Source organism: Barbus barbus, assembly GCF_936440315.1.
Source record: "Barbus barbus genome assembly, chromosome: 48".
NCBI classification, from domain to species: Eukaryota; Metazoa; Chordata; class Actinopteri; order Cypriniformes; family Cyprinidae; genus Barbus; species Barbus barbus.
In genome coordinates, this window is record NC_136726.1 from 4,708,516 (window position 1) to 4,732,386 (window position 23,871).

The following is a 23,871-nucleotide window of genomic DNA, read 5'->3' on the forward strand; positions in this document are numbered from 1 at the left end:
ATCTCGAAAACAGCAAAAAATTGAACCTTATTAATTATTCATGCCCAAGCGCATGATGGGAACAATGGGATCATGACTTTCATATTTACTTAAATAATATTTGTAAAAATAACAAACAATTCCAAGTAAAATATACTTATAGCCTATGTTCAGACTTTCAATTCTACAAGCTTAAATTGAGTACTAATATTGAATTTACTCTTTTTTTTATTCTTGCCCGAAATAAATTAATGTAGAAATTATATTTGTTTTTCTGTATTATTTACTTCACCACAAAATCATTTTTTATCAGTGTAAGGTATAGGTATATGAACTTTGTTTGTAAGACTGGACAATAGAATGCACTCTGGATTCTTCTGTAAAATGCACCTACACGAAAACAATTTAAATTTCAGCTTAAAAAATAACATTTTCATTTAAATTAAAAATCATGCATTTAATTTTACTTATCATATTTTAATCCTTATTTATCTTATATTTTGTCTTACAGTAAAAAAAGTTTTACAGGTAATAATGTTAATGAACTGAAATGTAGTGTTTTAGCCAGCGCTCATTTGTTCTTATGAGTGGTCTAATATGTTTTTTTAATTGCACAGGACTGTCAGAGTGGAGAGGAAGTGCTAAATGCTCTTAGGCAGGTCCAAAAGCTTCTCTCTGCCCATGAGACGTCCTTCCTGCCGAGTCTGCGGAGCCTAGCACAGTAAAACACAACAAATCCAGCACAGACAAGAGCACAGGTCTGTTACAGCCACGAGCAAACTATACAGACAAGAGCTTGACTATGAAGTACATCACAGTCATCCACACTCATCCTAAAGGAACAGTTCATCCCAAAATGAAAATTTGCTTAAAATGTACTCCCCCTCATCCAAGATGTAGATGAGTTTGTTTCTTCATCAGATTTGGAGAAATGTAACATTTCATCACTTGCTCACCGATGGATGCCCTGCAGTGAATGGGTGCCGTCAGCCAAACTCCTGATAAAAACATCCCAATAATCCACAGCACTCCAGTCCATCAGGTAATGACTCGAGACGCCAAAAGCTGCATGTTTGTAGGAAACAAATCTATCATTATGATGTTTAACTTTAAACTTTTGTTTTTGGCCAAAATATGAGTCCATAATTCATAATAATGCTTCCTCCAGTGGAAAAAGTCCATCTTCTCACATCAAAACCCACATATTTGTTCAGAGCCGTTTTGGCTTGCAAACTGTGCATATTTCTCTCCTGATTCAGTCCAGATGACTTTTTCCACTTTAGAAAGCAATATTATGAATTATGGACTCATATTTTCACCGCAAGCAACAGTTTGAAATTAAAAATGTCAATAATGATTTTTTTTCATTACAAACACAAGTCATTGATTGATGGATTGGAGTGGTGTTGATTACTTGTGGATTATTGTGATGTTTTTATCAGCTGTTATTATGACGGCACCCATTCACTCTCATTCTGACTCACCAGTGCAGTCCATTGGTGAGCAAGTGATGTAATGCTACATTTCTCCAACTCAAACTCATCTACATCTTTGATGGCCTGAGGATGAGCACATTTTCATTTTTGGGTGAACTATTACCTGTAAACCATGTTATAATGATGATATAACTTAATCTTTATCATTAAATATGTCAGTGTTGAAGCACAGGTTGCACTACGCGATACATAGGAACTGCTTGTGTAGCCTTTTTATTTAGTTTTTCCAGTGACTGACTGTCCTCCACCTGAAGCGCTGGCTAATGGGCGGGAATGTGTTTAAGTTTGGTCACGAGGTTCACTTCCTGTGCAGCTCTGGGTTTCTGCTGATGGGGCCGGAAACCAGAGTCTGTCTGGACTCCCAGAACTGGAGCGGAGCTCAACCCTCCTGCAAGTGTATGAGTCTGATATTATCTTTTTAAACCTTTATCATCTGTGACAGCAGAAATTTTGACTTATTTGACTCGCACTAGACTCTGAAATCATTGTTTAGTATGTAAGTTTGACAAATGTCTAGACTTTAGTGAGAGTAGACATATTTAATATGGTACAAAATATGGCCATTGTCACTAATATTTCATACAAACCATTCTTTTGTACATTTAATATTTAATTGCATTTCTGTGTAAATAATTAGCAAAACCTGAAGTGAAGTTCTACATTCTATGTGGCAATTTATGCTGTTTTTCATGAAAGAGGCCCAGTATTATGTACTGTTGTGTTGCTGTCAATTTCTGTTTTTGGCAAACCATGCATAGTAGTATGACACACCGAATGCTCTGTACTTTTCCTCAGGACCTCGCTGTCGTTTGTGTCATATTAAATATTGTGTCTGCTCTGACTAAAGTCTAATAGGTCAAAGGTCATTGTATAAGCTTGTACTGTTTCCTGTCCTCTCAGTTGTGGACACCACTGTAAACAACGATGCATCTGCCTCTATATCAGCATCCTCTTCCTCACCGTCTCATCCTCCTGCCTCCGTCTCCACCCATGTGAGAGCATCCCGCTGCACTGAGTTTCTGGACTCCACCCACTGCACCTGTGAGCAGGGATACAGCATCTCCAGCCATAACAGCACACTGTGCACAGGTGAGACACACACACACACCTCTGTGAAGTTTCCACAGTCTGTGATGATTTGGGGTGCCATGTCGTCTGCTGGTGTTGGTCCACTGTGTTTTAACAAGTCCAAAGTCAATGCACCCGTCTACCAGGAGATTTTGGAGCACTTTATGCTTCCATCTGCTGACAAGCTTTATGGAGATGCTGATTTCCTTTTCCAGCAGGATTTAGCAGCTGCCCACACTGCCACTTCCAAGTGGTTTGCTGACCATGATAATACTGTGCTTGATTGGCCAGCCAACATGCCTGACCTGAACCCCATATAGAATCTATGGTATATTGTCAAGAGAAAGATGAGAAACAGTCGATTCAACAATACAGACTGAATATATACACATACGTCAGTGATTCTGCTATGTTAATCTAATTATAATTTTTCATTTTAATATATGTAATAGGCATGGTTATTATCTGATATGCATTTCAGATTTCCATGCTATTATTTTTGCTCTTATAATACCTGACTAAATCAGGAAAATCAGCTAATTCTCTCTAGTAACTCGTCAGTGGTGTTACTGGCTTTCATTACCTTTAATTAGGTGTAACACCAATGACAAAAGAGAATGTCAGCCAATGGTCAATTACATTTATTTTTAAAATGCTAAATTATTCAGTGTGATCATGTATGAAATGAGACAGAACAGAAATTAATGAATATAGCATGGTAGGTTTGATGTATGATTAATGAGTTTCATTTTTGAACAGATTTCAGATGCAAATGCCACTGTAGTTGTAGAACGACCCAAATGTGATTGAGCATTGTGTGTGTGTGTGTGTGTGTGTGTGTGTGTTTCAGACATTGACGAATGCGAGCTCTTCCATCTAACTCGTCCTGGCCGTCTGTGTTTGCACACCTGTGTGAATACGGCTGGAAGTTTCCACTGCGAGTGTCCTGCCGGTTTGATAGCAGGAGCTGCCATGGTCCGTTCATTATCAAACCTTCATTATGACCTGCTGGTTTGTCAAAGTTCTGTTGAATCATCAGAAGATCTGGTTTAAATCTAGTGAGCTGCCTCCCTGTCTGCTTCCATAGGCACCTGCCTTCTAGGGCAGCATCCTAATTACAACCTTCCTCTTTACTGATTGGATGACGTAGAACGGTCTTCATTAGCAGCAATTCTAATGCAGGAGACACAAAACAGTTCAGCACCACAGTAGGCGCAAACCCCATTTTCCGCATTCTCCATACAGATATTTTTTTTAGCAGTAATGTATAAAAATAATGTAAATGCCGGATTTCCTATGAAAAACTGCACTAGCCATAATCCTTGAGAGAGATCCACCAATCAGAGAAGACGCTGTTACCATTACAGTTAAAATCATGGAAAAATAAGAGATGAGTGAGTCTCCCTACACTTTCAAACTACTTGCATATTTGTATATATTGGCATTGTTTGAAAAAAACAAGATTAAAATAGAAAGTTTGCAGTTTTGTAACTACATTTTTGATGCATTAAGTCATTGATTTAAAAAAAGAAAGTCTAGTCGTTGTTAGAATGTTTCTAAAATAATTGCAAAATAATCTTAAAAAAAAAAAAAAGAATAAAAATACTCAAGTTGTAAAATAAACAAATACTGGGTTAAAAAGTCAGTTTTTAATTATACAGTATTCATCTATTATTGATACTTTTTTATTAAAATTTTATATATTTTTCTTTATATAAATTTATAAAGTTTGCTATCTTGCATTTAATTTTTTTTTCCACTGAGCTCCTTGTAAGACATTCTGGGAATACAGTGCTGCCTTAGATTTTGCCCAGAAGTGGGTGCCGATGATGCTTTAAAATGCTGCTTTGGTAAGTGGTTCACTAGGTTTCAGAACAATGCTTGCTAGAATCTCCAAGATATGAACCAAAATAGCTTAAAATCTGGGCAAATTAAAGTCGATATGTACAAGGCCTTGTCACACCAAGCCAACGGGTTGTCACTGAATATCTGTCAGCTCAGGTTTTTTTGCATTGTGTTCTGCACTGTCATCATTAGTCAGACCCCATTGGAGGCTTCCTGGACGATTGAGCATGTTGAATCGGTGTTGGGAAGTCAGTGAGACACATCATTCTGATTGGCTGTTCGGCTTGGCAAACAAGTGCACGATAATAAAAACGAAAGTGAATGCAAGTCATCTTACGTGGGCTGCGTTTCCCAATAGCATCGTAAGTTGATTGTAGAAATATTGTCGCTAATGGAGCTACGATCAACTTAGGCTTACGATGCTTTTGGGAAATGCAGCCCTGATCATTCCAATACACACATATTTTCATAACGACATGGCCATCTGGAATGAAGAAAGCAATCAATTTGATTCATATGCAGAATGGTAAACTAGCTCTGCTTTGTTTAGGGTTTTTAGATCAATAGAGTCTACTGCCAGAATTATTTTCTCTCGCACAGAACGTACATGCGAGTTGGCCATTAATTGGAGTCTTTATGGTGTGTTCAAGCTCAACCTTTTGGCCTAGACGCATGGACGTGGGCTACAACAGTCAGATTTCGTCATCACTAGTTCTTTGACGTTGTTTTGGTGTGTCACAGCCTTAAAAGGAAGTAACCTAATTAATATTTGATTTTCAAAAACACACCGACTTAATGTCCTTAACATGTGCTTTCTGTAGACATTGACGAGTGTGCGAGAGCGACCCATAACTGCAGTAGTGAGCAGGTGTGCATGAATACATACGGAGGTCATCGCTGTGTGGATGTGGACTGCCCTCGCATCCGTAACGCCACGTACATCAAAACCTCACCGCTGTGAGTCACGCCACTGCTCCACATCTGCTCTTAATCACTTGCATTAATGTGTAACTCAGAAAATGCCACCTTCAAGTGCAGCAGGTAAGCTCCTGCTTTCTGGATAATCAGAAAATCTATTTTTGGAGGTTTTTTTTTTTTTTCTATCAATTAATTTGAAGGCTGCACAAAGACCGAAGCAATCTACACGTAAACACAAAACTCTTTTAGCTATGCTAGCTCAATGACAGATTTAGCAACAACAACTCAAGCTGGTGTAGCTAAAATGGTTTGGATTTATAATCATGTTTATAATGCAACACAGGTATGTTGCATTATTAGCATTGGTCACTATCGTAGGGGTCGCTATTGTGAACATAAGCATAAAACATCTGTTTATTTTAGCAAGCCCAATTTCATTTGCATTCTGGCAGATTTCGAAATACAACAAATCGTGAAATTAAGTTGTAGTTAAAAGGGTTATACTTGTTTAAAACAACGTGGGTATGTTGCCGCCTTAGCATTGTTGCAAGAGTCGCTATTGTGAACAGTAGCATAAAAATACTGATGTGTTCATGCAATAGTTTCTCTAAAACATGCTAAAGCCCAAAGAATACTTAAGTTGACGCCAAAGCTTAGTATATGAATACAGCCAAATACACAGCCAGACAGAACACATTTTTCCACTTTTTTTTTCTTCATTGTTTTTGTATGTAAACGCATTAGACGGAAATCTTTGACCATTGCACATGCATCTTTTTCAGTGTATCAAGCATAAGCGGTTCTAAAAACGAGGTGCTCAAGTTAAAAGTTCAACCTTTTGACCTTGCTATTTGTTGTGTGCGTAAACACTAACGCTTGATACATGCACGCTAGAAAGTTTTTACCCTCGTTTAGTGTCTGCACAATTCCCCTGCAGAAGTTATCACCCATAAAATGTCTGTGTGCACATTTAAACTAGAGCTGTGTGTATTTCTTGGGGGTCATTTACACAACGCAGACAGTGGAATGGGGAAAATAAACATGAGGTCTAGAGACACTTTTATTAAATATTTAACTTAATTTATCTTGAGCTCTGCATTTTTAAGACGTATAACACAAGCGCAACAGTCAAACATGTCCATTTAGCAGATTTTTACATAGAAAAAGCGCATTGAAATAGTTTGTCATAGTTCAGTCTCTTTCGACTGCGAAACAAGGGGTTGAGTCAGCGTTGCCACCTTGTGGATAAACTAATTAGCGCAAAAAAGATTCAAGGCACATATGTCTGTGCGCGTACTATGCCGATGATGAAATTTACGTCACGCACTAATGATGCAAGCATATGTTTGGCTTGAGTATGTTAAATTAAAATGCGTCGACAAAATATTCTGTTAACATTTGCGTAGATCATGTTTCTAGTCTACGTCAAGGGGCTTTTCCCTTCAGAGTTATAATTGTCACATTTGTTCCAAAACCAAATTTCTGATTTACTGCTTTGCGCAGATGGACTTGCTATATTTCCAAGACATAATTTGAGGTTTAAAGTTTGGTCTGGCATTCCAGCGTCTCTCTCTGGTTTCTCTTCCACCCAGGCGTTGCGACCGTAACCCTTGCATCCAAGGAGACAACACCTGTTTCCAGGCCCCGATCTCCATTAACTTCCACTTCATGTCTGTGGTGTCCAATGTCCACGCCCACCATCCTCTTCCGGTTGTCCACGGCTCGCATCCTGGGCGACACGCTGCGCTTCGGCCTGCTGGGGAACCGGGGAGTCCAGCACTTCATCGTCCAGCGCTCAGGCAGACTCACGGGGCAGCTGGTGCTGGTGAACTCTGTTCAGGGTCCCGCCACGCTACAGGTCGATATAAAAATGAGTGAGATGGAAAGAAGGGTGCTGCTCGGGCGATGTGTCACGAAAGTCACTCTTTGTGTCGCCGTATAACTTCTGAGAAGCCAGACAGACGATGGACTGATATTGGGAAATCATTTACAGGCGAGATATTGGGGAAGGTGGCTGTGGAGGCGAGATAGGAGCGCTATTATACTATTTCTGAGGTGCCAATTTATGAGGACAATAGAAAACTTACGAATGGCCAGAGTAATTTGGTTCCTCAGAATGAGGAAAAAACCATTCATTTCTTCCATTCGGACTAAAGTATTTATGCAGTGCTGCAGTTATTAACAGTATGAATTCTTTTAAACCATTTAAAAGAATTTAAAGACATTCTGGGACAAATAAGGATGTCAAAGAGAAAAAAAAATATCTTTTGAAATTTAGTTTGAAATGCGTCAGCTTTTTTAAATTAAGCCCATTTTCAAGAAAAGATTACATTTAATGACTTTAAAAATGTCGTGGCGTAATTATCAAGTAAAAGGTAGTACTTTAAATACATTATTTTCAAAAAGTTCTTAAAACATTAAATCAAAAAAAAAAAAAAAAAAGGAATTATTAATACAACTGTATGCAAGTTATTTTTTACCAATCTTTTTGATGGTACACTGACTTCTTGAAAGTTGAATGGTTATTGAGTTCTTTCCCAAATGTCTGACTATGTAAGTTCAGCCAGCGAGTACGAAATTATCACAAAAGCAACAAATGTACCGCTGTGATATTTAAAATATTTCAGTCTTTTAATGAGACTTTTTCTTTGATTGCCACCTTGACCTTTCTACACTGAGCCATTCACATTTACTTTTTAAATTCATAAAGCATAGATGTTTTGAAGTTGAATAAACAAGAAATGAAATACCTCAAGAAGCATTAGCATTTTTTATATAATCTCACAACAGAACAGTGTTGCCAAGTCCACGGTTTTCCTGCAGAATTGGGATAATTTAACGCAGTTGTCCGCGGGTTGTTTTTCATGTCCACGGGTTGAAGCGACCCCAATAGCATGAGGGAACCTCGCCACAAAATGTGTATTTTCCCCCCCTGGAATGCGATTTTTACCAGGGGACCCCCTTCGAAACGCCATTGGGCTAGTTTTGAGTAGCAATTGGGCAGGTTATGTTGTGAAAACCTGGCAACCCTGCAACAGAGGCAGATGTGGCTCCACTGCAGTACAAACAGAAAAGACAAATGTTTGTCGTACAAAATAGCTCTGCAGAAACTCGGCCAAGGGAATGTTGCACCCGTGTCATTTTGCCCACATAAGACGATCCAGACCTCCTCTCCTCTCTTGAGCTTTACTTGTGTGAGGAGGCCTCAAAGACACTCGCACACCGACGGCAAAGACTTCCAAACCCGAATCGCTAAAGGACAAAATACAGCAGATACAAACCATCAGATCAATTTTATTAACAACGGTCCAATTCAACTCTTACAGAACCAGACATGAGAAATGACAAAAGAAAAGCGCAGTTATTGTGTTATATCTGTATAGTACACGGTTTAATCAGATTCGAGGAAAAATACTTTTCATAATAAATTTATGCACAGAAAGTAAATACAAAAACAATTAATCAGATCATTTCTATGTCATATATCAGTTTGACAGACAGGAAGCAGTGGTTGTGAGCAGATGGCATACAGATGTAGGGAGTTTTCCAGTGCTAGTTTAACCCGCACACAGCCGTCGACAGCCATAGACCATTTCATCTTAAAACCGCAATGTGATTCTATAATTGATACAAACTACTTGCAGTTTGAGCTCTCAAGAGAACATGAAACCCTCAGAATCGCCTGGCCAGATACTCAAACCCATGTTGATTGGCTTGTTCAGATACTAAGTTTGCTTAACGCTAGATTTGTTTTGAGTATCTGACCAAGCCAATCAAAATGATTTTTTTTTTAACAAATTCAAATACCTGACAAATCCAAATGAAAATTAATCAAAATTAAAGTTTTTTTTTTTTTTCTTATCTTGCCAAGCCAAACAAAATCATGCAAAATAATTTGAGTATCTTCCCAAGGCAATGAAATTAAAATATTAACCATTTATTTGAATGGCCATTATTGGCTTGTTCAGATACATACAGACAAGAAATGAATATAAATAATAATTTCACTTAATTTTGATTGGCTAGGTCAGATACTTGTGTAAGTGTACAATTTTGCTAACACAATTATGCCTATTTATTTGTATTTTAGGAAATATGAACCAGACCACTTTTATATAAAGAAAAAAAAAAAAAAAAGTGGCAACCAAAACCAGATGACCAGATACCAAGCCATTCAATTCTAATGTCGAGTCCAAACAGACAATGGTTTCAAACTCGTCAGACCCTGTGAATGAAATATGGTACTAATATATACAAACACCACACTTGAAGTAATTTGTATCAATATATACCAATTATACACCACCTTCAATGCATAAAAAGAGATCAAAAACTGCTGAAAGAAATGATTTACAGGTAAATGAAGGACCTTATTTCTCAGGTGATAACTGAACTGAATTGTTAAGTGGAGAGAAGAACTGTACTGGTTTATCGCTTTGAATGAAAACGGAAAATATTTGGCTGAAACCAGTTTCTTCATCTTTGCAGGAAACCCAGATCACAGTCATGAACTGAAGCTTTCTTAAGCAGGTATATGCAAAGCACTGAAAGCACATGAAACTAAAAGGCCGTTAGTGCATGAGCTTGTGTTTTGAAGAATTTCCCAACATGGATGCATTCAATATCATGTCCTCAAAATAATGCGTGCAAAAGCATATTAAAGCACAAGCCATGTGATTTGATCGGAATAAAAGTGTCTATTATTGTTGGTCAATTTGAATGTATCCTTTCCTGTCCTTGCTTAAGGGTGCAACCCATGGGTGACCAAGATTTCTGCAAAGAAAAGTTAAGGCAGAGTTTGTTACCCACAATCCTCTATTAAAATGACACAGCTATTTACAGTACGAATGGTTTTTCCCCTTCCCAACAGAATTATGACAGGAAATCAGATTATTAAAGCACAGCTTGAATGCACAAACACTAGAACCAAAGTTAATGTCCACGTTAATGTCGATTTGTACAAAAGCATACAAATATAATACAAAAGCCAAATTAATTTAAAAGGCAGAGATGCACAGGGACTCTATTACGCTTTTAATAGTATACGGTCATTCGAGAGAGTGAAAATTTAGTGTGAGCGGGGACAAAATAGGGGGTTTATGCATTAAAGCCTCCAGGGTAAAGAATTAAGAAACTACAAATCCAGTCAAACAGCAACTTAGTCGAAAATAACAAGTTGATGAGAAAAACGTAATGATTTTTAGTGCGTCACGGCTCAGGGAAACGAAACCAAAAAAAAAATGGCTGCGAAAAAAACAAACAATCGGAATCTGTAGCAATTATGGACGGCACTGAGCTTATGATGCTTTACAAGAGATTAACCATTTGTGAAGCAAGCTTATTTCATAAATATGTACGAAACACAGAGTGTTTAAAACCGATAATTTCCCTAAAACCATCCATACGTTGTCTGGAAACCCAATGATATAAGCAAATAATCTCTGAATATGCTAACAGAATGGTTTGTTAATATGGCACAATGAAAGCACAAATCAAACGACTCGTTCAAAGCTCAGACGCGACGCGACCAAACCACAGCCATCGATAACAGCATGTAAACAGCTTGACGTCTTAATGCGGCCAGTGAATCTATACGAACTCGTAGTCCAGAATCAAGTCGCCCTTAGACTGGTAATATTCAGATCTTCATCGTCCATTTTCTAAATCTTGTGGCTCAGTTAAGACCAGTTCAAACGCATCAGGCGACGACGTGTGAAATCTTCATAATGCAGAACACTTTCCCTTGAAATCAACCAACCAAAAGACAGAAAAATCATATGTATAACCCCTACTGCAAAGAATGATGGGTGAAAAGAATGTTCCCAGTGACAAAGAAAAATCAACAAGAAACCCATGATAAAACCAACACAAACAAAACAAATTCTCTCACTCGGACGGGCAAAAAGGCACAGACACACATTCGTTCAATCGCTCGGTTCTCGTCAATATGCACATCTTCAGGAACTGGCGGTTTCCTAAAACATGGACGTCAAATTGCGACATCATCCCTGCAAACGGAAATAAATCAAAAGCCAAACCTCCTGCGATCCAAACATCAACAATAAATAAAAACATTGAGCTGGAAAGCAAAACCAAGTCTGTGATATTAGTTGAAGAAAGCCGATTGGCGTCGTCTGGCGCGCCGGGATGTTGGCGTTCAAAAGCGCGCAGCAGAAAGGACGCTCGCGGGGTCAAGCACAGTCACGGACAAGCACAGTCAGGAAAAAAAAAAAAAAAAAAGTGTGTGTAGCAATTAAAACTGGGTCCCAATGTGGCCATCTGTGGTACCACGAAAATGCACACACAGCATGAGTCTACACACCCACCCCCCTCCGTCAAGTTTGCGTTTCCAACCCCAGTGTCCTTCCCCGGCCCAGGACGGAGAACGGCGTGATGGGCTTTTTGCCCTGCAGGGGGAGCTAAATGGCACTTCCCCTGCTCTGTTCCTCCTCCTCTCTACCTGTCCTTCAACTCCTGCGTCACACGCTTGGTGATGCGGCCGCACAGCAGACCCATGAGGAAGAGCAGGGCCACGCACATCGCCAACATGCTCAGGATGTAGGTCTTGGCAGGAGACGTGAAAACCTGCCCGGCCAGATCCGAGAAACCTTCCGCTGGCGCTACCTGTGACAGAGAAACAATATGAACTTGTACTCAGGAAAATTTTATCACCAGCAACTTGCATTCAATGTTCATTGCGTATACTTTGGATTTAGGAATGCAATTTGTGCGCATGTAAAGCTGACAGTGTTGGGGAAAGTTACTTTTAAAAGTAATGCATTACAATATTGCGTTACTCCCTAAAAAAGTAACTATTACGTTACTTAGTTACTTTTTAAATGGAAAGTAATGCGCTACGTTACTTTTGCGTTACTTTCACATTATTCTTTATATATGAGCAGGGCTTGATTGTTTGTTTTTAATATAAGGAGTTATATTTAAAGCAACTATAAAAGCCTTCACACCAAAAAGTGTAATGAATAAACCTCAGGCTGAAGGAAGAGTAAATTCATGTCTGTACAGTAGAACGCAGGAGAAGAAAGTTCAACACTCTTCAGGAATAAAAAAAACAATGAAGCACAATTGTTAGTTTATCTGAAGTCATTTTGGCTTAGTATGGTTGAACTGGATCAAAGGTCAGCAGCAAAGACATTGATTAATAAAATGGGATTACATGTTATTTAACGTATTTAATTATTGCAGGTTTACGTCATTCTGAGTTTGAATTTCACTGATTTAAATCATTTTGATGAATACTAAATCAGTTTTTGTGTTTGTTTTTTTGCGAGTGAGATTAATGCACATTCACATTTAGTCTAAAACTACAGTAATATGTTTAGACAGCGCAGAACACCTCTGTACTTCCGATTTCTCCCAAACATGGGGACAGGAGACTTGTCAGTCAATAAATGGGAATTCAAAGTAACTGACGTTACTTTTTTGAAAAAGTAACATTTTCTTGGAAATTAAAAAGTAATGCGTTACTTTACTAGTTGCTTGAAAAAAGTAATCTGATTACGTAACTCACGTTACTTGTAATGCGTTACCCCCAACACTGCCTAAATCTAGTTAAAGTGGGTGATTTGGTTCAAAACACTTTTTTTGTTGTGCTGGTTGAAAGTCTCGTCACATTCCAAAAGCATCCAATCATATCCTTCGGTCTAAAGGTCAGAGTCCGAAATTCTTGCAAGTTAAAAAATAAATATGACCTCACGTTGTGTCAATCACGTTTACACACTGCCGCACTGTCAAATTCAGATCAGGTTCGATTTGCTGCGTTTTTTGCATCCGTAGCAAGCATTTTGATAGGAAAGGAGGATGAATACAAAAAAATAAAAATGCATATGAAAATTTCGGACTCTGTGTGCAAGGACCTTAATGGCTTGTTTCCACAGAGCGGTATGGTCCGGTACGTAATTATGTCCGTTTCCATTGTCAGAAGTTGTGAATGGTACCAAAATTGCGAACCGTACCTTTTTTGGTAAACTAGCACAGCAAAGGGTACCAAAAGGGTGGAGCTTAACTCACTGCAGAACGTTGATTTGCTGACTAGAATAGTCCCTTTTGCGTGATACAAGGGTATGAAGCTTCTTCACAGTGCACAAACAAAAAAAATGTGTATTTTACAATTTTATATTTTTATACAGACAATAGTCGTTTCTCAATGTGTGTTCTTGTCTGTTCTTATGGACTTGCGAAACGTCATTGCCCAAAAACCAGCGTAATTTTCCAAATATTACTGTTATTGTGTCACGAAATGTAGTTTTAAGAGTTTTCCAGGCGAGAATGTAGTTGTTTAAAACTCAAATCTGCGGTTTACTTATAAAGACAGAGCCTATTTGAAAATTTGCTATGCCGATTTTGGAGCTCCATGCGATCAGCGGGCGCTCAGTGCTCATGTATCCGCCTCGAGCAGCTTTAGCTCCTTCTGACATTTGCAGCTGGCTCTGAGGTCTCTGTAGTGATTAAATGAGATACAATTCGTTTTGGGTATATTTAACACGCATTTGTGGTCTCATGAATCCATTACTTGTTCCTGGTCATATCGTTTTGGCTGAGCACAAAGCTATGTTTAACTTTATACATTTATTTTGAACTTTACCGTAGTACAGCGCTGACTTTGTAGCATACGTTTGACTGAATGGTTTGCTTTTGTCTTTATTTCCTCTTATATAAGCCTCTTATACTAATGGCTATTATTGTTCATTAAAACTGACATTTAACAAAAAGAAGCAGAGTTGTGCTTATTGTCACTCTGTCAATCGCTACTTTCTGGGATATACCACGCCAATCAAGTAGGGTACTGTTGGCGGTGGAAACAAGCTGGATCAGGGTGTTCGGCCCCGAATCATACCGTACTGTACCGCTCGGTGGAAACGAGCCATAAGGCTACGATAGGCTGCCCTATTTGCAGATCAACATATTTGCATACCTCTACTCACCCTGTTCGTGCAGACATGATATGCTATCATTGCGCTATTGCAGACCAATGTTTATAGACCAATGGGCCTCATTCATAATTAAAATGCAAATGATTGGAATGTCGCTGTTTACTTGTTAGAACAGCATGTGTGTAGTGAGCACACCTACAATACCAAGTTTTGAATCATCGCTCTATTGTTATGTTTTGGAACAACAACAAGGAAGAATACACTGTTGAGCTTCTGAATGGAGGCCGATGAGATTGGGTGAACGTTTACCTTGGCGGCGTAACTCCACATGTCAATGCGGTCCTGTAATCTCTTCTTACACTCCGGCTGGAGTCTCACACGCTTATCTTGGAGAGCCTCCATCAGACACGACATCTCTGCACAAACACAGAGTAAATTAATTAATATCTAGTCTACCAAAATGGCATAAAATCATTTCCAGAATTACTTACGTCTTCCTCGGCCCGGTGGGATCGCAGCACACTGGTGCTTAATGTCCAGGGCGCATGCTGTGTGCAGAACTGGATCCACAAAGATGTCCGCCTTGCTCTCCTTCAGTATGTTGAGAACCTCCTACAGCGGGAACGGCCCGTCAGAAGAGTTGTGAGAAATTGAACCATGCAACTTGTGGCAAATCGATCTTACCTTTTTACAGCCTTCATGGCTGATCTTCAGCAGGTTGATTTTCAAACACTCCTCAACCTGACCCGTCTGCTCCTGCGCCGCTACTTCCTCCGCACAGAGCCGCGGGATCTGGGACAAACAGCCATTATTGGTCATTTGAGACCAAAACATCTCATTATACGTCATACCAAGACAGTGAATGTTACCTCATCAGTGCACTGGAGCTGCAGCTGCGGGTCGAGCCTGTAGTCCAGCGCAGACTCCTGCAGAATGACACTGATCTGGCCCTCGCAGTCTGGAGAGAGACGCTGGACACACAAACACACGCTCTTATATGGAGTAAATGTACAGGTTTAGAAGCATTCACAGCGATCAGGGTAGCAAACCTGGTCTGCGTATTTGAGTTTGAGGCAGGAGATGACCTGCCCCTCCAGCTCGTTGTCGTCTTTGGCATTGTTCAGAATGTTCTGGCAGAACTTTGGGATGTCTGCTTTGCAAGCCTTCCTCAGCACAGGGTTCAGACGGTAGTCTAGAATGGAGGAAAGAGCGACAAACTTTAGTGATGGAACGAGGTTTTTTGATTCATCAGGGACTTTACACGAATACGGCACTCGTATCTCATTACATTTTATAGCAATAATGGCACAAAAATTTAATTGGTTAAAGCTGCAATCCGTAAGTTTTGCCTCTGTCTACAACCCTGTTACTTAAAACTGTTACCATTTTCAGAATTGTATTTTTTTTAAGGATTCTAATTTAATTAATATTTAATTTATTAAATTAGTAGATGAAAAAAAGGGTATTAGAAAATGTTTGATTGTTAAAATGATTCATAACTACATTATCACTGCTGTTACTGGGTTTTTAAATAATAAGACATGTTCCAAATTTTTGTAACAGGGTTGAAAGAAAAATACATTTAAATAAAAGTGAAACAGCTCATTAAATAAAATTACATAGTTTGTCCTGATGAGTAACACCTTTCATTTGACATATCTGCCTTTTACTGAGAGGAACAACGCATAATTACTGCATTACTAAAGCTTCCTGTTTGTTGGTGTGCCGACTCTAATTGTAAAGATAAATATGGATATTAAGATGTAGGGGTGGTCATACCAGTGTTCTGGGTGATCTGTCTCTTGGTAATCATTTGTTTGCATTTCGGATCCATTAGTTCGCTGTTCTTGTTTTGTTTGAGACACTGTAAGAGGTTCTTTGCATCTGTGTCAGTGCAGAAACGCTGTATAATGAAGAAAAAAAAATTATTCTTCAATACTTCATATAGATTAATCAAACAATTTCAAGCCACCATTAAATTCTGGAGTCTTTTCAGATGTAATTGATGAGGTTTCACACCCTGATCATCTGCTTGCAGACTCTCATGAGCTGGAAGTCGAGTTCTGGGTCTATCATTTCATTCTCCTGCAGTTTAAAGACTTTCTGATGGCAGTGCTGGGTCAGCCGCTTCTTGTTTTCCTTCAGACACTCGATCACCTGAAAATGTACAAACACACAGATTAGCAGATCATCACAGTTAAACGGAGGATTAGAGAGTCAGCTGATCTGAATTTACCTGAGCGTTTCCAAACACCACGTTCTGACAGTGCAGCTTGATGTCCTGCCGACAGCTCTCGTACAGATCCGGCTCCAGACGAATGTCCTCAGACTGCACGACACACAACGACAAATCTCAACTTCACAGGATATAAGACATAACATAGTAGAGGAACACTACAAATGATTAGACTAAATATATTTTAGATTGATTTGATGTACTGACCATCTCAAGCTCTTCCACTCTGAGCTGTTTACGACATTTCATGGAAACTCGCTGCTCTCTGCCTTCCTGTAAAGTGTCGTTCCTTACGGTGGTACTCAGACAGATCACCACATCCACCCTAAGAGTAAACAGACCATCAAAACCTTCCCATCATACTCTACATTGCATCTAGAGAAGCTTCGTAAATGTAGTAGATGTAGCCAATCTCACATTATTTGATTATGATACTCAGTATTTTTTTTCTTGGCTGGTTTAGGCCTGTCATAGATAAATATGAAACTAAAACGGCCAGTAGGTGGCGACAAGTCCATGTCTTAATGAGTGATTCACTGAATCATTCATTCAATCGACTCATTCAAAATGGCTGATTCATTTAAAAACAAAGTAAGCAACTGTCTTAAAGGTGCTGTATGTAAGTTTTTGACTCTAAAGCATAAAAATACCATAATAAGTTTGCTGATATTTAAGAAACATGTTAAGTTAACATACTTGTTTATCTGAAAAACAATGCTACAGTCAGTTATTCTCCTTTGAAAATGTGCGTTCCGGGCCGGAATGTCGGTCTCTGTGTTGGTTTGTGAAACCCGCCCACTCCCAGTTTACCCAATTGTATTTCGACACGCCGGGTTGCCAGTTGGCGGAAAACACAGCATATTTCATGTCATTCATCGTCATGTGCGCTCATTCCTGTTGGTGTCGTTAATCTGGCAACCTGCGTGTGCGTCAAGTCTGAGGAGGGGCCAGGTGAAAAAAACCCTCTCCAGTATTTTGAATTTGGACTGCAATAAGACTGCAAAAACACCTTCAATCCTACATACAGCACCGTTAATGAATGGATGAATCGTTGACTTAAATTATTTAATTTAGGAATTAAACACCGCAGTGTTGCTCCAAGATGCACAAATGTTCTGCTCCTGCTTTGATTGGAACCATTTTCGCCAGCGAAATACAAAAACTCGCTCAATATTAACTTGTTTGTTGAACTGCTGTATAAAATGAATACAACATATGCAATCGTGCTCATGTGCTGATAATAGGGAAAACCACTCTCTATTGCTTAACTACATCATATCTTATAAATACAAAAACCAAAACTGGAATTATATGGGCATTGTAACTGCATTCAAATAGGCTTCATCATGCAGTGAATGCTTTTGGACTTTCAAGACATGTTTTTGGTTGTGTTTTTTCCCATATACACTCAGAAAATGTCGTTAAAACAACATTTACATTATTATTCTTGAGTATAAATAGCGTTCAACCCTAACAATAATGTATGAAACCAGTTATAAAACATTTGCTTTGCGTGACAGCCATGCACTCACTTCTTTTTGATGTTGGGGCAAAGTTTGAGCACGTCTTCCTTGCAAGCCATCTTGAACTTGTACGAGAAGCGAAAGTCCTTCATCTGGATCTGAGGATGAGGAGGAGAAATGGACAGTTGAGACAGGACAGTTGTAACAGTAGAAATAGCGAGTGTGCATTCGTCAGACGTACCAGCTGGAAGTGTGTGACTCCAACGGCGCATTTCTCATTCATTTCCTTCTGGTGCTTATTGTTAACGAGGCACTCCATCAGCTCCCCTGTGTCTATCTGATTATCGGCCACCTCCTGTGAAACAAACACAGGCAAATAGAGAGGACAAATGAAGAAAAGAAAACAAGCTACTTGTGTTTATTATAAGGTTAAGTGATGAAAAAATGTGGAACTTACGTGACAGTAGGACTGGATCACAGGCTCACAGGCTCGAATCAACAAGGCCTCAATCTGAATGTCCTGGAAAACCAGACGCACCACAATCAGTCCAAACCCACCACCAGCAGAGAACAATAGCACCCAAACATAGACACTGAGGCTTTTTAATTTCAGAGTCAAACTGCTGTAAAAATCACAAAAGCATATATTTTTTTTTTACCTCAGACTCCAATTCTGTGAGGTTTCCCACCACATCTCTGCAGCTAGAGACCAGATCATCTAAATGATCCTGTAAGCACTCCAATTCCTGACAGACAAACACACAAACGTTGAGCAATGCATCACTGGGAATTTCTTTGCAGATTCAAACATTTCATATGAAACATTTGTTGGTGTCCCAAGACTTTTTGTAGAGCATCACAGGCACAAATTTCATGTTTTGGAAATCATTATCTAAGACAAGTCACCTTTATTTATATAGCTCTTTTAACAATACAGATTGTGTCAAAGCACTTAACAGTATCAAACTGGAGGATAGAGTGTCAGTAATGTATAAAAATAAGATTAAACACTCAATTTTCAGTTAAAGGCATTTCATTATGGAGTTCAGAGATGTTATTGTCTAGCTCAGTTTAGTTTAAATAGTATCTGTGAAATCAAATTGATGATAATCACTAGAAATTAAGTGTCCCCAACTGAGCAAGCCAGAGGCGACAGCGGCAAGGAACCAAAACATAAAACTGACCAGGGCCAGTAGTCCCATTTCAGAAGCGGACCTTCTTAATTATGTCTAACAATTAAATAAAATACAACTTTTAATATTAAAACCTTACTTTTAAAACAAACCATTTTTTTAACTAAACATTTACATTAATTTGCATTATTAAATATCACTGTGGCAATAATTAGCCACGTCACCCATGTTGTGCTCAATCCTGTTACCACATAATTTCCTCCATTACATGCCTAGCATTTCTTAAAATTGTGACAAACAGGAAGTAACGTCACTGGATTCTTCCTGAACCAGGGCAAAAAGACAAATCTTGTATGAATATTATAGTGTTGACATCATTCACAAATCTCAACCATTCAATCCTGTTACTGGAGTCATTTTAAGAAAAAATAAGTCAAACTAATATTTTCTTCTTTAATTTATGGAAATGCCCGTTCAATAAGTACTACAGTCTCTGTTGTGTGACAGGGTTGCAAGTACTGCTTCATATCCTAAATTAAGCTGTTACCCATTCCAGTGCAGTTTTTGTTTGTTCTTATAAAAATTTGATTACATTTGTGTCCAAATGTATATTCAAGTTTGATGCTTTTTAAATTCTTTACTAGAAAATTACAAATAAAAGAAACGAAAAGTAAGTGCTTTTAAAGCTTATTTAGACATCCTAAAACTTAGTAACAGGGTTGCAAACATGGCAAACCTCAAAACGAACAAAACAAAACTGACCATTTGAAAAAAAAAAAAAAAAAAAAAAAGATTGTATATAGTCAATAGAAGGTGACTGATTATGCTATTTTACCATCAGTGAGATCATATTAGTTTTTATTATTTGGAAATATAATTTATTTTATATATTTTTATTAGTGCTGTCAAACGATTAAATAGCATCTAAAATTTAATTTTTTGTTTACATAATGTGTGTGCGCATGCATATATATATATATATATATATACACATATATACACACACACACGCATGTATATATTTAAGAAAAATATGTTAAGTTTATACATTTAAAATATTTTTATATAATATGAATTATATGAATATAAATATATACGTGGAAATATTTTCAAAATATACACCGTGTGTGCATTTATATATACTTAAATATACACAATATAAAAACAAACAAAAACTTTTATTTTGGATGATTAATAGTTTTATAGCACAAATTTTTATATAATTTATATACATTTTACATTTAATTTTAGTTTTCAACATTTTTATTTTTTAATGTCTATACATTTTATTTCAGTTTTAGTTTAGTACACAAAGACTAAATAAAAATGAGTAACTACCTGAAATAGACATTTTACACATTTAATATTTTTTTCAGTTCAAGTTTATTTTATTACATGTTTTTAACGGTTTCAGTTTACTATAGTAAACCTTATGGCGGCCATAGAAAAAAAAAAAAAACACACCACAAGTCATATTTAAACAAATCCTACATTTTAATAACAAGGTTGCAAAAGTTTGTGAACCTCATAAAATGAACAAAAAACTAAACCACAGATAATTTAAGAAAAAATGTGGTAACACTTTATTTTAGGGTCTCTTAACTAGTTGCTTATTAGCATGCATATTACTAGAATATTAGCCATTTATTAGTAGTAATTGAGCACATTTTACATCCCTAATCCTACCTTACTAGCTATTAATAAGCAGCAAATTAATAATTTGAGGAAAAAACGTAGTTAGTGAATAAGTGTTCCCTATTCTAAAGTGTTACCAAAGATGTTTTAATTGCACGTAACCAATGGAAAGTGAGAGCTATAATTAGTGCGATTCATTTACTGACCTGTCCAGCTTCAGTCTTCTCACTGCACCACTTCCCGAGGTCCGTCATGCATCGCTGCTGCAGCTCTGGATCCAGTTTCACATCCAGAGCCCTCTGGTGGAGGATCCTCTGAACCTCCGTCTTACAGTCCCGAGATAACTGCGGATGCACTCAGACGCATTAACACACATGCACACGCACACACACACACCTAAAGCAAACAAACAGACCCACAACCAATCAATCAGACACGTACACACAGTTCTGGATCCTTCCACAAACAGAGATCTGTGTGCACGTGTTTGAATACCATTACCATAAACGTTACAAAAGAATGTCTTTTTAGATTAGTCTGTAAAACATTCCCAAGACCCACATCATTTGAGTTAATCTCCTGCCAATCACTACTCATTTAATGCCCACAGCAGAAATTAATGTGATTTCGGTCTCAGCGAAGGAAGGTGATTTTCATTTGTCCCTGCTAATTTGCTGAGAACATGCATTTACTCAGAGTGAACGTCACCAGACCTGTCAGGAACATAACGGAGTCATTTCACAACAAAAACCAACTAGGAAAAATATATGCTTTGCTTGAACACTGTTTTGAGACAATTAAGATTTATGACATCAATTTATGCTGTTTATAATAAAAAAAATGCAAGACAAATAAATACTAGTTAAATAGTACTAAATACTTGTAAATAAAACTAAAAATAAATAATTTATATAATTTGACTTGTGAATTATTTATTAAACATTATTTTATTCCTGAATTATGGTAATGATAATTGAGGGCGGTTGCTTATTTTACATGAAAATAACGTAATGCATAAAATGTTAAGAGTAAAAAAAACAGGATAAACACGGATTTTTCCTTTTGTTTCTGAGGTGAAGTGCAGCTTAGTCGTGTTTTTGACAGGTTTGTGAGATTCCGCTCTTTAAGGAAGCAGAGGATACTTACATTCAAACTCACTTCCGAACTTACTTCAGAAGTTTCTGATGAACCCTATAGTTGCATTTAGGAAGCCTCAGATAAGCTATAGTTTGTCAATATCCTATTTTCTGATAACTCACAATGCAGTAGTTAAAGTGTAGAGTGTAACATCAGGGTGTTCGGTGAGTGTTAGTCGTACCCGTCGTCCCTGCATCTCGGTGCGGTAAGCGTGCCGGTACAGACAGGAGAAAACGGCTCCGGGCGGCATGAACTCGCTGGTCTCGTTCCAGCCGTGAGTGTGACAGATGCGGGCGGCATCATTCTGACACTTTTTGTACAGGATAGGGTCCAGTCTGCAACCAGAACCACAGGGAAATGTTTGAACATGAACTCACATTTAGCCCCAACAGATACATGGACAGGAACTTTCTAAGTTGTTTGTTGACAGTCTCGGTTAAAGAGAATTGGAGAAACAAATCTCAGGTTTTTAAGATCATTATCTGACACAAAAAGAACCTTGCTGTGACAGCACTTTTGACCTGCTCAACAAAAAAAAAAAAAAAAAAAAAAAAAAAAAAAAAAAAAAAAGAAACTAACTAAACTAGCAAAAAACAAATCAAAAACGAAACTAAGCAAAAAAAAAAAAAATGAACAAAACACCTAATGATAAATAAACAAAAAAAACAATAAAAAAAACAAACAACTTAGCAAAAACAAAAAAAAAACACCACAATTAAACATAACTAAAATAATAATAATAATAAAAAACTAAGCAAAATAAGGTAACAAAACACCTAATGATATTTAAAAAAAACAAAACAAAAAAAACCCCACAAATTAAACTGACAATTTAAAAAACAAAAACGAAGAAAAAAAGGTAACAAAACACCTAATGATAAAAAAGCAAATAAACAAAACAACAACAAAAACAAATAACACTCCTTTATAAAAAACCTTTAATCTTTAGTGACCCGGGACGTTATGCACTACCCTCTCCCTCATTCATTTTTGAAAGTTAACAACCTTCTTAGTATTCAATCTATTTATTTTAAACGACATAAGAAAATAAAATCATTTTTTTTAAATGTATAAAGTTGCTAGCAACCTGAGGTATGTAATAGTTTAAAAATACTTGAGCAACAATAATTATATATCTGATTACTCAATAAGTGCAATTCACCTTTATTCCTCGAGGTGGCACTGTTTAATACACAAAGATGACGTGATGTTTTACTCATAATTACCGCAGGCATAAAACAAAAGAATATCATCAGCAAATATTGAACTGTCTTGAATGGCTTTACTGCAGAGCACTTACTGTATGCAATGAAATATAAGTGCAAGTCATTTGATGCTGGATGTGGTGAATAAGCTACCAGTGATCAAAATATTGATTTTGAAGACGCTGAAAACGACAGTTTTGAAATATGCTTGTGATCACGAACATGAGCCAGATGCTGAATGTACTGGGGAAATTCACTTGGTAAAATCTGCTCAAATCAAACCCTTCCAAGTTTCATAAGGTAATGAAATATGCTTTATTTTATTCTTTTGTAACTGTTGTTAAAATATCAGGGGAGTTTTATCCTATTGCAGCAGTTAGAGATCCATCAGTGTTAGATATACAAGTTCGGGTCGCTAAAGACCCGAATTTGTAACAATAATTGGAGAAACATTCATGGCTTGTAGGGTTAAATTAATTAGCACTTTTAAACATTACCACTGTAATACTTAGCTGTGTCTCTGGTTTTGTGCTCAATCCTGTCACCATGTGATTTCCCCATTACAAAACACTGACATTCCTTAAAACTGTGATACACAAGTAGCACTACTGCATTCTTTCTGAAGCGTGGGGGGAAAAATTACAAGGAAATATCTTAATGTAGAATTCAAAAGGTATTTAAACGGGATTTTCAAAATTAAAAGTGTGAAAAGAAACCTAATGGCAGAAAAACTCGTGACTCACTTCCAGTCTCTGGAGATGAAGTACTGCAGCTCCAGCAATCTGTGTTCACAGTCTTCAACCATCTTATCAGTGTACAGATGCTCCATCAGACAAGACAGGATCCTACAAACACACACAATATG

General features: G+C 37.6%; 1 protein-coding gene and 1 pseudogene across 3 annotated transcripts in view; one reads left to right on the forward strand and one right to left on the reverse strand.

Moving 5' to 3' along the window:
- The first annotated feature begins 308 nt into the window (after nucleotides 1-308).
- Nucleotides 309-7,255, forward strand: LOC306866582 (fibulin-7-like; annotated as a pseudogene). The gene is made up of 8 exons: nucleotides 309-321; nucleotides 491-507; nucleotides 597-737; nucleotides 1,706-1,871; nucleotides 2,376-2,564; nucleotides 3,394-3,564; nucleotides 5,210-5,345; nucleotides 6,899-7,255. The product of its transcript is annotated as a fibulin-7-like (transcript).
- A 1,332-nt stretch (nucleotides 7,256-8,587) lies between these two features.
- Nucleotides 8,588-23,871, reverse strand: part of LOC306866656 (Golgi apparatus protein 1-like) — a 28,919-nt gene continuing 13,635 nt past the window's right edge. Inside the window, exons 10-27 of one of the 2 annotated variants that reach the window (XM_079411933.1) lie at nucleotides 23,750-23,851; nucleotides 21,983-22,136; nucleotides 21,811-21,855; nucleotides 20,871-21,008; nucleotides 18,556-18,642; nucleotides 18,354-18,416; nucleotides 18,138-18,251; nucleotides 17,966-18,054; nucleotides 16,641-16,758; nucleotides 16,434-16,526; nucleotides 16,217-16,354; nucleotides 15,977-16,100; nucleotides 15,247-15,389; nucleotides 15,067-15,168; nucleotides 14,882-14,989; nucleotides 14,689-14,809; nucleotides 14,507-14,613; nucleotides 8,588-11,930 (exon numbers count right to left, since the gene is read on the reverse strand). In XM_079411933.1, coding sequence (XP_079268059.1) covers nucleotides 11,763-11,930; nucleotides 14,507-14,613; nucleotides 14,689-14,809; nucleotides 14,882-14,989; nucleotides 15,067-15,168; nucleotides 15,247-15,389; nucleotides 15,977-16,100; nucleotides 16,217-16,354; nucleotides 16,434-16,526; nucleotides 16,641-16,758; nucleotides 17,966-18,054; nucleotides 18,138-18,251; nucleotides 18,354-18,416; nucleotides 18,556-18,642; nucleotides 20,871-21,008; nucleotides 21,811-21,855; nucleotides 21,983-22,136; nucleotides 23,750-23,851 — 2,014 coding nt within the window. In that variant the 3' untranslated portion in view covers nucleotides 8,588-11,762. The remainder of the gene's footprint in view (nucleotides 11,931-14,506; nucleotides 14,614-14,688; nucleotides 14,810-14,881; nucleotides 14,990-15,066; nucleotides 15,169-15,246; nucleotides 15,390-15,976; nucleotides 16,101-16,216; nucleotides 16,355-16,433; nucleotides 16,527-16,640; nucleotides 16,759-17,965; nucleotides 18,055-18,137; nucleotides 18,252-18,353; nucleotides 18,417-18,555; nucleotides 18,643-20,870; nucleotides 21,009-21,810; nucleotides 21,856-21,982; nucleotides 22,137-23,749; nucleotides 23,852-23,871) is intronic. The other variant, XM_079411934.1, reaches the window with a different exon arrangement.